This window comes from Chelonoidis abingdonii, chromosome 25 (assembly GCF_003597395.2).
Source record: "Chelonoidis abingdonii isolate Lonesome George chromosome 25, CheloAbing_2.0, whole genome shotgun sequence".
Taxonomy (NCBI): domain Eukaryota; kingdom Metazoa; phylum Chordata; order Testudines; family Testudinidae; genus Chelonoidis; species Chelonoidis abingdonii.
This window is the reverse complement of record NC_133793.1, coordinates 9,372,761-9,386,428: the sequence shown is the minus strand read 5'-3', so window position 1 is coordinate 9,386,428 and position 13,668 is coordinate 9,372,761. Positions and strand designations below refer to the sequence as shown.

At 46.4% G+C, this 13,668-nt stretch overlaps 1 protein-coding gene across 1 annotated transcript; it reads right to left on the bottom strand.

Annotated features, from left to right (window-relative positions):
- Nucleotides 1-257: 257 nt before the first annotated feature.
- SELENON (selenoprotein N) lies at nucleotides 258-12,973 on the bottom strand. Its single transcript, XM_032802927.2, has 11 exons — nucleotides 12,859-12,973; nucleotides 11,960-12,090; nucleotides 11,064-11,276; nucleotides 10,532-10,656; nucleotides 9,099-9,236; nucleotides 7,289-7,370; nucleotides 6,020-6,208; nucleotides 4,466-4,571; nucleotides 3,332-3,444; nucleotides 2,511-2,612; nucleotides 258-718 (listed from the first exon to the last, which is right to left on the bottom strand). Exons 1-11 carry the CDS (start codon nucleotides 12,971-12,973, stop codon nucleotides 548-550), a joined length of 1,485 nt encoding a protein of 494 aa, XP_032658818.1. The 3' UTR covers nucleotides 258-547.
- Between the last annotated feature and the right edge of the window lie 695 nt (nucleotides 12,974-13,668).

Here is a 13,668-nt window from a genome sequence, read left to right as displayed (position 1 = left end):
AAACCATTCGACACTGAAGACCCAATTCTGTAATGCTTATTCATGTGGAGTAGCACTTAACATAAGCACTTAATTTCATTGGGACTATTGCATGGTGCTGTTCAGCAAGAGTAATGAGAGTTGAAATTAGGCCTTAGATAACAAGCATTTCTGATTTTCAGTCAATGTAGCTATAACAGGAGTTTTACTATACACAATCTTTTAACCAAAGATAGAAAATAGGAGAACCGGTAACAGATCAAACTTTGAGACATATGCACAAACAGTGTATTAAGTTTATAAATTAAAGTATTTCAGCTCCTGTAGAAGTTTCCTAAACTCAAAAGGGTAAGTTAAGTGAAATTAAAGCATTAAAAAAAGATGTATTCTAGAATCTACAGTCCTACTGTTCAGACCAAGACTCCAGTCCCAGAATCCTTTACATTTTAGTATCAGTACCATGTCCAGTCTATAGATTAGGAACTATTGCCTTAATCAAAATAGAAGAACTCTAAAATATTTGGCCATCTCTGCCGGATGTTCACTTGCCTTTTTTTTTTTTTTTTTTTTAGGTCTGCAGGAACCGTTTGGCTCTTTGCAGTCCTTCCTTCAGGAACTGGAGGTAGGTTGCAGTGGAAGGATCTTCAAAATTGGTTGAGAAGCTAAAGATACTGCTCTCGACTTCTTCAGGCTTCATAGAAGTAATATCCAGGAAATAGTTGGCATTGATATGGTGAATCTGGGAAAGGAGAGGACGGGTGTATTGGCAGGCCAGAGTTTAATAAGCACAGGTACAAGGACACTGCATCATCCAGTGAATTAGCCTATGGCCAGCTACTAGGTTGTCTGCCCTTCACCTGAAGTCCCAGGTTCTCCAAGTTCTTTGTTAATGAATGAAGTCTCCAAACCCCTACAGGAGGGAAGGCAAGGATGGCTCCCATTTTACGGATGGGGAATGGAGGAACCAAGAGATTGATGGCCTAGTTTTCAAGAGCACTGAGTACCTGCAGCTCCCATCAACCACGGTGCGTGCCGGGGCTGTTCAGTGCTTCTAAAAATATCAAGGCCTAGGTAATTTGGACAAGATCACACAGAAATCCAATGAAGGAGCCAGGAAAAATCCTAGATACCAGTGAACTTCAGGGAGTAGACTTGAGACGCGTGGGAGACGATTATTATTACATGCACCTCTACATGGTTACTACCACGTGTCTGCTACCTGGCTTCAAAGGGTTAACTTAGTCCTGGAGAGCTAGTGCAGACAGTGGGTGTGGACATCTCAATTGCCAATATTTAGCCAAACCAATACAAGCGTTCAGAGCTGCTGTTCAAGTCCAAAGGGGACACGATGGACACAAAATCTATCGACTTGCTAATGATTCTGATCTGCTGTGACAAACCCAAAGGATGGAGAGGAAGGGACAAAGCTGTTGGAATCTGCTGTTAACAGAGAGGCTCTCTCACAGACCAGGGCCAGAAAACATGACAAGGCAGGAGAAGAAAGTGGAGCAGAAGAATCCAGTGCGCTCTCAAAGACGGGAACTACAACCCAAGGAGTCTTCAGAGGTGTGAGGAAACAGAGACAGGGATTTGCATGCGGTCTTAGTTATTTCTCCACAACTCTGTATATTGCATGTGTTAGTGGAGTGTGATTCATTCAGAGCCCTTTGCAAATGGCGTGTTACTTGCCCTAACTGTCTCAGAGCCCCTGAACGGTGAAACAGAAACCCAATGGGAGCATGCAACAGCCACTGGGGAGGCTTGGAAGAGTGGCATTAGTTTCAGGGCCTAGGCAGGTGGGCTGCAGCATCCTGTATCTCAGGCCGGGTGCCAGATAGAGGATCTGCACCCTGAGTGCGTGCTAGAGGCCCAGAGATAATGTCTAGATTGCAGAGTCCCAGCCTCATGGCATGTGGGATCCAGAGGCCTGCGTCCAGCAGAGCAGCCTGGTGAGCTCAACCAGGGCTGCAGCAGCAGGTATTTCAGAAAGTAGCAGACAAGAGCAGTTCGAGAGGGAGGGGTGGACACACGACTGTGAGCTAGGAACTCAAGAGCCCCGATGCTGGCTTGGAGATCAGCTCCTTGTTACAGAGAACAAAACATTATGCCTCAGTTTCTCCATCTGTAAAATGGTACTATTTACCATTTGGCTCTACCAAGAGCATGCTGGGTGCTTCGCAGGCAGCTGACAAGTGTAGTTGTTGAGCTAGGTGAGGCTCAGTGAACATTTGCTAAGTTCGCAGACAATAAGAAGCGCTTCGTGAATGTTCAGCCATTAGCGAAACATCTTGGTCATTTAGTAACTGCAAGTGGCTCTGATGGTTCATGTCAGCAGCTGCTTATTTTACCCCACAGCCCTTACAGTCACCCCAATAAGTACAGTTATGTAGATTTTAGTGCCTAACATAGGCCAGGCGGTTTTCAAGCCTTTCCCCAAGATATGCCCTCTTAATAAAGGGGGAGGAAGAGAGGCCAGAGTGGGGTACAGATGGAAAGGCCAAAACCCGGCCCACTCGACATGACCAACGTACCACTGTTCCGTTGGGAAGGCAGATCATCATCTCCACAGGGAAGTTATATTTCTCTAGATGCAGGTCAGCCAGTCTGCTGTAGAATTCATTCTGCCTCTTAGTCTGTAAAAAAAATAAAAATAAAAATAAAAAAAGGACCCCCAGGAGCGAAAAATAAATGCAATATGCACATGGGAACCCCGGGGGAGCATAGGGTGGGGGCAGCTGTTCAATACGGTAACATAAAAAAGGGATCCTGTTTTATTTGCCCAACTGTTTCTTTCAGCCAGGTCAATCCAGGAGCTAATTAGTGTCCATGTTGCACAACCACTTGTGCTCCTAGGAAGCGGACAGAGACTCAGACTGCCAATGCAATGGCCTCTCCTCACCTGGACAGATAGCGACGAAAGGGTCCACAGACCATCCAGTCACCCGGCAGCTATTTATCCGGTCATTCTTGGCTATTGCATAAATCCTTAGGTGACGCTCTTGGCATTGCTACCCACAACAGTGCACTACCCTCCCGCGGCCGGGGGGAGTGGTCACTTTGGGACAGGAGAGAGGCACAGCACTGCCCACGCAACACTGTCTGAGGACATGGGAGCCCCTCAATCTTTATGACACCCCTCCAGGATAGGAAGGGGTATTAGCCTCATTTTACTGATGCTGAGTGAGGCACAGAGGCCACGTGACTCTGTGGAACAGGGAATTGAACCCAGACATCTCTAGCACCTTTGCCACCGGACCATTGTTCTGTAAATTTCTTCAGTCCCTAGGACTGTCGAGCTGGTCCCTTTTACCAGCACTACACCCATGGAAGCCAGATGCTACAAGAAGCTTACCTGCAGCTCTTCTAATTCCTTCACCAGTGACCAACTACTGATGAAGCTCTCGTTCAGCAGAGCAAGGATGGGCGAACTTTCCAGGACAGTCTCCCGGAGAGTTCGCCCCGAACCTGGCACAAAATGAGAGAAAAAGAGAGATTGGTTTGCCAAGTTGCCGGACACAGACTGTTGCAGTGGTAACTTGGGGTGCTAATGCTTTGCCAATTGAGGGCTACTTTGGCAGCTTGAATAGGACACTCCTGACTGGGTACGAAGAGTTATTTCTCCCTGAGCAAGGAGAGGAGGGTTTAGTTACACCCATCACAGGCTGTTTTATGTAATTTATGCTGCAGGTGAGCCCCTATGCAATGGGTGCTCCAAGAGTAAATTAACCACTGCAGCCTTTAACACAAATGGATGATCTATCCTGTTTTCATTAAAATGACTCAGACACTCGTGTGTGTCTGCAGCCTGCAGAAACTAGAGGCCCAGGCATGCAGAGTAGGCTCTTTGGATCAGCTCATTGCACTCTGCTCATTGCACTCTGCTCGATTCTCCCTGGCCTTGCACCTTGGGATCTCATTTACACCTGTGCAGAGTGGGTGTCAGACAAATAGAACCTGGATGCACAGATGCGAGATGATACAAGGTGCCAGGCAGGGGTAGAATCGTGCTGTATTCTCCAGAGGCTGCAGTTGCTGGATTAGGCTGATGTGGGGCAGAAGTAGGAGGACAGAGGGGTCATGGGAGAAGATGGAAACATGCTGTAACACCGTGGGCTATCCCAGGATAAATCTATTAGAAGCAAAGCTGGGCTTAAGCCACCAGATTGGGACCTAGCTCCAAACCTCCCTCGGGATGAAAGATATCTGAATTTGGGGGTTGGATCGGGCCCATTATAGATTGCAGCTGCAGGGTTCTGATCTGCCCTTTCCCATAATTCAGGGCAGCAATTCTAGTTCAAACCCATCTACTCAAGGGGCTTCGCTACCAATGTAGTGTAACAGGAGATGCCTGCAGCTGGTTTCCCCACTCATCCCAACGGCCTCGCGGAAGCCTGGACAAAACATTTCTTCGCCCTCTCTTTCCAGCTGGCTTGGCCACTCTTGCAGGGTTCCCCGAACACACCTATACAGGTCAGCAGCAGCTCACCTCAGCAGGACTGGTCGTCCAAGGCGCCCCACAGCAGGATGGAGTGCACCAGTTTGTTCTCAGCTTTCGCTCTGTCAAAAGCCTGCGTAAAAGGAAGGTACGAAACCTGCAAGCAGACAGCCAGTTGGAGAAGCTGATGCCAAAGCAGCCCATGGGGCAAGGCAGGGTTTAGAGCTGCTGTGCCTGCCATATCACATCAGGCACACATACAAGTAAAGAAATAGCCACTAAACCCTAGTAGCAGTACTCTCAGCTCCCCTTCTGGCCTTAACATTAAGCCTCTGTGCTCCCCTGCCTCCCACTGGATTATACTGTCCCTTTAATCTGCACTGGGGCTGTTCCAAATCATAAGCGATCGGGAGTTCATGGGTTCTGTTCCCAGCTCTGCCCGGACTTGCTGAAGGTTTCTCCATGACTCTCACGTGTATGAAAGGAGACCTCTCTTCCCTCCTGTGCCGGGGGGGGGGGGGGGGGGGGGGGGGGGGAGATAAGGTTCAATTCATTGTTTTTTAAAGTGCTATGAGATCCCCAGATGAAAGTGACAATGGAAAGGCAAATATTGGGAAGATTAGAGGCATTGTTACCTAGGATACCTGAGTCTTCAGGGAATTAACTATCTTGTACTTTCTTCTCATAAACCCTGTTCAATAGTTTTGCCTAGGGATCGATTTCCAGCCTGCCTCTACGGATGCAGAGGGCTGTTATTTGTCTGCATTTACACACCCAGAGCAGATGTCGGCACACTGCTGTGCACTCTACGCACCCAAACAGGTCCAGGAGTATTTGTGAGAAAAGATGTCAATAACTAGCCACGGAGACGCTCTGCAGAAAGATGGCTCCAATCATTCCCCCACACTGAACTTTATTAACATCTTGGAAAGCTTATGAAAACATTTGCACCAAAGGACATCTTTTCCCATGGCTGCTCTTACGTTTCCCTCACCCAAGGAATCAGGGTCAGGGAGCAGCGATCTGCTCTAGCTGCCACTGGAGCATGAAGTCATTTTGGTCACCCTGTGTTATAGATTCACTTTTCACTGCAAGACACAGAGCCATAAATGTTTTGTGTATTTCCTGCTGATAAGGAAAATTCAGTCCCTACAATAGTTTTGTGGCTTTCGGCTGGTGCAAAAAGAAAACCACCATTATTCGCCTCTCCCAAAATAGCACCAGTGGCTGCTGTTACAAGGAGGGACCCAACACTGGAGTACAAGCCTGGAACATGTGAGATCAGGACTCTACCGGCCTCCACCACTGGTTTCCTGCATGGCCAGGGGCTTCTCTGTGGCCACTCCCCTCCCCGTGTCCCAACTGCAACTGAAGTGTTGTGAAGCTGGATTCATTCAAGTCCAATAGCAATGCACTTGGATGGCAGATGCTAGAGGGGTAGAATATTAATACAATGTCTAGTTACTTCTTATTTCTAAATCAAACCAGCAGAGGGCCTCACCCCACAGCTCTGGTAGTTCTCCCAGATGACTGGAGCATCTCAGTGGAGTGCCCCCTCCAAACAAAATGCTGACACAGCAATGGAGCAGCAGGCCATTTTCTTACCTTCTTAAACGGGTACATGGCAACTTCCAATTTCTGGGCTGCCTCTTCCCAACTTATTTCTCGCTGCCAGTTGATCTCTTCAAACACAAACTGAATTGGCTCCCCCGCAAGGTCTCGGCTGTCCATCACATTGCCATTTTCGTCACGAATCACGGAAGGGATGGACGGCCCTGAAGATTCTAATTCCATCTACACGACAAGGTCAGACAGTTTAGTCCATTTGTTGCTCCCACCTCCAAAGTGCAGGCCCATGCCCAGAACAAAGATGTACACACACGAGTGTCTCAGAGTCATTTTAATGAAAACAGGATAGAGCGTCCATTTAATTTGTATTCACCCATTTAGTCTGTTCTGTATGTGCATGCATGGGACAGTTTTCCTGAACTCCCCGTTTCTCCTCCAGTTACGGCTTTGTGCTGGTCTGGATGGAAAATACATCAGACACATGTTCACCTTGTTAAGCTGCAGCTAAGTTTTTATGTGGAGATTTTCCACACTGGGTACCTGACATCCAAATATTCCCTAGGATCAGTCACATTTCCAGGAACAGCTTGGTGCTTCACCCTGGAAACTCCAAGACAGTCAGATGTTCAGGGTCCTTGGAAAGCAGTTTTCCATGCCCACAGCTTGCCACAAGAGGATGCAATAAGGGCAGCTGTCAGGAGGCTTCACTGCTGAGGTGTTACAGGCAAGGCCAGGTTATAATTCTTGGATCTATGGAAGTCTGTCACAACACAGCTATTTTTAAATGTTTAGGGGGGGGAAAAGATCTAGTCTCAGAGAAAAACAGCACTGCCAATCCCAGGCATACAAAAAACCATGAATCAGCCCCCTTCATCCCCAGTTATTAGATTTTTAAAGAAATTCATTTTAAGCCAAATAGATTGTGTGTTTTTTTATTTGCTCTCTGCGTTTTGACACTTGATGATTCAGGCTCCCAAGTTGTTCCCCTGCAGCCATGTGGGTCATAAGAGAACTTTAATTTTTAAGCCAAGAGTCCTGTGTAATCACATGACTCCAGGAGCTTGGGCTTCAAGAAAAAACACTAGATATTGTGAGCATCATGATAAAAATAATGAGTTAGGAACAGCGGGTGGCATTTCTGCACAGTGCCCCACATATAGACTGGAAACACCAGGACCACATCCAAGCTGACAAGAAGTCACATGAAAAACAACAGTGATAGAGGCAACGCTGCCATGGGGTAGAGCACGAGGAATCCCAGCTAAGATGCTGCACACACATAAAGGAGAGAAAGCTAGTACACACCTGAGGTAAGTAACCTATATCCACTTCCATGTTGCTGCTTTCGCTCGCCCCATACAGCCATTCCATGTCAACGTTGAGAGACCTAGCAGGAGAACCCAGCACATTCAGTAACAGCCATTTCTAAGAATTGTGCAGAAGAAAGAGCTTTGCACTTGATAACTCAACTAAACCCTGAGCCATTTCTCCCTAAACATCCAACACCCCTAGGCCGGATTCAGGACTAAAGGCCAGTTGCTGCAAGAGACACTGCGCAGCTCTGCTGAAGTCAGGGGGGTTCTGTACAGATCCACCACTCCTGGAACCCACTGAAGGATCAGGGCCTAAGCGCCTGCCCAATAGGACGAAAGAAGAGTCAGAGTCATGCATGAGCTTTAATGTGTTTAGACACCTGGGGCAGGGGGAGGGGGGAATGTTTGTATCCCCGCTTGCTCCCAAACCCTGAGAATTTGGGAATTCCATTCCTGTAGAACATATTTTTCTGCAAGCAAAGAGCTCCCATAATGAACATGCTGCCAGAACCACTAGTATCAAGTCACCAGGGTAATGCTCTATATAGCATTTCAATTCAAGCCGCCATGGTCTGAGAAAAATGTAAGCTTTTATCTCCTGAAATGCTTCCAGCCACATGCCAGACAGAAATAATGAGAGAGTGTAAATCTATTCACACAATACATTAGCCTTTGAAATATGAAGTGAAGAATATTTCAAAGCAAGTGAGTCACAGTACGCCAGACACCAGTGCACCAAGACACGTGCAGATCACCAGGGTTTTTCTCCCCCTCCCTTGATGTTCCAAGGATTATGATTTTACAGCGTGTTCAACAAATCAGATCCTTGGATAAGCTAAGCGTTCTCAGTGGCTCTACTAAAAACGTGTTGCCGCTGCAGTAACAGGTTCTTTCTGTTTTAGTGATGACAGTGGAGCTTGTTTCATTTTTATTTACAAGAGACTTATTGCAAAATGTAAACCGCCCGGAGGTGTGCAATATAACACAGGCATTGCATGATTCTTCTGGGGCTTTTGATGCCCCTGCTGCATGCGCAACAGTCAGAACAGCAGCCTCACCTCTAATTGCAAACTAAGCCATCTCTGGAACTCTTTCAAGGGTAGCTAGCCAGACATTCCTCGGGAATATGGGTTTGCAGTAGCACAAACAATGAAGGGGAGAATATGCATTTAGTAACTTTCATCCAAAGTTTTCCTGAGCACTTTACAAACGCTCATTAAGCCTCATGCACAGGTTGATGAAATTCCTTATTTTTACAGGCACAGAAGTTCACGCAATTTGGCAATAAAAACCCAAAGTCACTTCAAGTCTGTGACAGTGCCAGGAACAGATTCTAGCTCTCTTGGGTCCCAGTCCCAAGAGATCAAGAGTGAAATCTGACTACAGAACATTAACCGCATGGTAATTTATGTACTGTGTGGAGGGGAGAGACCGTTACCTGGTAATCTGAGCATGGGATTATGACCTAGGACCCCTCGGTCCCAATTCGTACCCACACGCAGATTTCTGTGAGAGTTTAGGTGAGTCATTTAACTTCCCTGTGCTTTGATTTCCCCATATACATGATGGGGATAGTGATACCTGGCTCAAAGAGATGCAAATCTTAGTTAAAACAGTCAATGCATTTTGATATCAGCAGACAGGAGATGTCACTGTACGTGCAAGGAACATCCTCTAGCTCTGCAACACACACAGCACAGCTGCAGAATCGCAAAGCCCCTCGAGGTTCACTCATGTTCAGGTTTCCAATTACTGTAATCTCAGGACTTTGCTCAGTGTATACTGAAAAGAGACAGCCATACCTCTTGTTCGGGACAAAGAGCTTGAACTCTCGAACATGGGAGGAATCCTTGGACAGGACGATGTGGCCTGTGAACTGGCCAGGGGAAAACCAGAAAGGGAAGTCTGGAGGTTCATTCAGCTGGAATTCGGCATGGATCCTGAAACAGAAAGATCATCATCAGCCTTGATGCCCTAACCAAGGCCAAGAACCAGGGAGGCAGGAGAATGGGTCATATGTGCCGGATGCTAGTCGTGTCGTTTCATGTGCTTCTGGAGGCACTCAGATCAAGGGTGCCAGAACCTTTGTAGAAGTTGGGGGGCCACGCAAACGGCAAGTCTCGGGCAGGTGCAGAGAGCTGCTGGCAGGGGCTGCATTTTGCTGCTCCATGCCTTCTTGAGGCTTACAGTTGGGGGGGAGGGGTAATACCACCCCCAGTGTGTCCCCCCCGCCCCCCCCCCCGCAAACTGCACCCATGTTAAAAAGGGGGAGGGTATCGCCCCCTGGTTCCAGTGCCACTGACTCAGATACTGTGGTGATAACTGCAATTAACTTCCCTGTGCTTTCATTTCCCCATATGATAACGGCCATACAGACGGAACAGTTCTCTAAAGCCAACGGTCCCTAGAAGAATGACTCCTCATGCTGCTCCGGTTCATCTTGTAGACAGTTCATGTCTAGTCTGTTCATGAACAGAACAGACTAGACATGAACTGTCTACAAGATGAACCGGAGCAGCATGAGGAGTCACTCTTCTAGGGACCGTTGGCTTTAGAGAACTGTTCCGTTTGTTGACTAGAACGGTTAGATCCTCCCCCTTTCGATTCTGGACATCACCAAATAGAGGGTGTTTGCTTAGCCCTGGAACTGGGGACTTACAGAGCCATAGTGTCTCTCACCCACTCAGTTCAGACAAAAACAGGAGCGTTGGCTCCATGGATAGAGCTGTAAGGGAAGTAACACATTCAAAGCCGCTTCCTGGAGGACACACCCTTCTCCTCTGCAAGCTGCTGAGCAGCTCTGTCAGATACATATGTTGTTAGGGAGCATAATCACAGTTCAGTAACATGCTCACACGCTGCTCCTGGGTTATGTTCCCTGGAGGATGGGGAAATCACCCAGCTGCTGCAGCTGGACATATCCATATTTGCCCCCTCCCATTCCCCAGATCTCATGCTCTCTTATCAAACCCCAGGGACTCCTGGCTGCCTGGGCCAGTGATACGACCCCTTTGCTTGACAGCCCCTTTTGTAGGTTTCTTCCACCCCAAAAACAGATTGAACATAATTAACAGACTAATTGTGAAAGTTCCAACCTCCACGTTATAGTAGTTGCTTCGATTCTACTTTGAATGGGGGGAAATTAGGTTTTTAAAAAGATGTAGATTAATTAAAACAGAACCAATCCCCACCTTTAACACCCTGCACCTCCCAATCCCATTTGGGAAGTTCTTACCTGAACGCTACTATATAGTAGAACTCACTGATTGCCTGGATGCAGGCCACAGCTCCTTGAGGGGCAAAGCGAGTTTTTACAAATGGACGAGGGTGGAACATGCTCAAAAGTTTGTGAATCACAATCTATGGAAAGAATTGGAGAGATTCATTCAACTCCACTAATATCGGCTATAGGGAACCCTAGTATAGAAACAAATGCAACTGATATGGCGCTGGAAACAGCTGCTGAAGCCAGAGAACCGTCTACACTAGGGTTCCCTCTGAGAGCTGCCGAACTTCCTCAACAAGGCTTTACAGATTTACCACCACCACTACCTGTAACATGCACATTTTCTTTGGAGGTCTCCCATCCAAGCACCCATGTGACCATGCTTAGTTTGTGAGACAGGAGGAGATGATAGATAGCCCAAGGTGATATTGGCTACATGCTGCTCAATAAGATGTGAAAATTAACACTATGGAAGCATCTGTTAGAAGCAATACCCTCCCACCCGAGAGAGATCATGGTTCATATTAAGTGGTGCTCTTACTTCTTTGCCCTTGGGGACCGGAGGGTAAAACCGGTTATTGGAAAGGTAGCCAGTGAAGATGTTTAATTCGCTTGGGATTATCCACCAGGGATCACCGAGTTCTATCTTATTCTTTGGGGGAAGAAAGGCTTTGAATTGCCTGGCAAACATCATGCTCATAGGGGCTGCTGGTGCTGTCCAGTTCCGTAGGCCAGACAGAGCAATATGAGAAATCTACAAAGAGAAACATGTCAGAACCAGCCAATGAGATGTAATAATATTTGAAGAGTTCTGTTCCATAGGAAGCAGATGGATATGAACCGTTGCACAGAGGTCAGATATTTGGGGTATGAGAAAGTGGTATTCCTTTTAAACTCCACCCACAATCCCAAGCACCACCTAAAATCCCACAGTAGTGAGAAGTTTCTGCTAAAAATGACCAGCAGTGAAATAAATTGATAATGCAAGTAGTCAGATACCACGGCAACAAATGCCATGGAAATGGTTACATATAGGGTGGGCACCATTACACTCCTGAGTTAACACCTCATTGAGAAATGGGGGTAGTTTATGCTTCTCAAAGCTATTGTTTCAAAGGAATTTTCAAATTCCAGTAGATAACACTGCATTGGGTCACATACAGAAGATTTTCTTCATGTTCATAAGAGCTGGAAGCATAAACACTATTTAAAAAATCCATGTAAGTGCTGCATAAACAGATGATGCCACCAAAAAAATGCCAAAGTAAGGCATCAATGCACACTGTCTCAGTCTGATCTCTGCTCACAGAAGGAACAACCGAAAAAATAAGCACTGTATGTTCACTCCTATGGGAGTAGTTACAGCCTCTACTACATTGCATGGGTTTTGCTGGGAATTTGGGTTTTCTATTCATATACATGGTGTACGATACTTACTCCAAGGAAACCATCTTTGCTCTTCGTCATTGTTTCCATGAGCAGGGGCTGGAATTTAGCAACAATTGATAGTGTCTCCCCACTGGGATCTAGTGTCTCTTCCTCTTCAAATTCGAAGACAGGAGTAACACCTAAACAGAACAATAATTTAACAGCAAGAGAAATGATTATACATTTATAATAGTCTAATGGGCAGGTACTTGGAACCTCACAGCTGTCACTAAGCTACACTATGTTACAGCTCTTAGCAACAGACCTCAGACCCAACTGCTTCAAGGGCACAGGTCCCTGCTACTTGAGTTAAAGGAGACTCTCCCCTTAATTGATAGCAATATAAAGTGTCTGACACATGGTTGAGCAGTTCCTGTTGCATCCAGCAGGGGGCAGATACACACTCTAGCTGCTTCATTACATTATGAGAAAGTATTCCTGGTATTTCGGTTGCAGATCAATCCCTCCTGCATGCTATGTTGACATCACAGGGTTTCATGCATTTTGGCATAGCTGAGAAAGATTTGCTACGTTGATACTGTATGACAGAGATTTCTGAAGCCAGAGGAAAATATGAATGGAATAGCTCTGGTCTAGCCAGTGTTGAGCCATATCCCTTGTATTCATCCATTCCAAATCCCCTTTAAGCCCCGCACAAAGTAATTTATGTACTTTACTAGTCCAACAATGGGAGCTTCAGTCTTATAAAAAGTGCACTTTGTGAAGTGGTGTCTGGGGCTTAAGCCTTTCCAAAAACACTTAAAGCTTTGCAGCCTCTCGCTGTGTAAATCAGCCCGAGACCAGCACACACACAAAAAAGAGAATTAGCCATTGTGCACATGCAGCGCGGAGATCTTCAGCTCTCCTTTCCTTTATTGCACAACTGACCTTGCAAGGTGGATACCTACCTGTTAATTTCTCTGCTATCGGCTTGAACTCCTCAGGGCTAATGTACAGATCATTGTTAGTGTCCAGAGAGGAGAAGAGAAAAAGCCCCTCATTCCCCAGAGACTTCAAGGCCATCTCCTGGTTTGGGAAGAAGAAAGGCAGGAGCTGTTTTACTAGTTCATCTAGGCCCCATCAACTCTTGAGTTACTATGCACACAAAGCCATCAAATACAAAGAGTAACACACATTGGGAAGACCCTGCCCTATCAACAATAGCAACTGGGGTCCAGGAACAGTTTCCATTAATGTATTAAAACTAAGTCTGGATGAACAACAAATAATTGACAACAAATCGCCGGTTCAGTTTTGTCTTCTCTCTCAGACAGTCTTTGTCCAAGAAATTTGTCAACTTCAGCAGCGAGTAATTCCGTGCGTGCAAGAATGTGGCCAACTGCTGATATTAGCAGAAGGCTCTATGCTGCTAGTGAGCATTCTCTACAGGGGATTTTTATAGCGTCCTGACAAGGGGACTTAGGTAATTAGCCAACATGGTGTGAATGAAGATGGTCAAATATAGACCGTTCAAACTTCACCAATGATTACTTGAGGATTTGCTCTAAAGATTCACTTTTCATTGGAGGAAGAGCGCTAACTGGGCCCTCCCATGTTTAAAGGAAGTGAACATGGCCAAATCAACATTTACATTCTGATCAATATCCAGAGACATTGCTTGCCACAGAGACCAGGTCTAGCTAGAACCACATTCACATCCTAGATCACAAACAATCTGGGATTAGACAAGAACTTCCAGCTCACTACTCCTGGTGGGG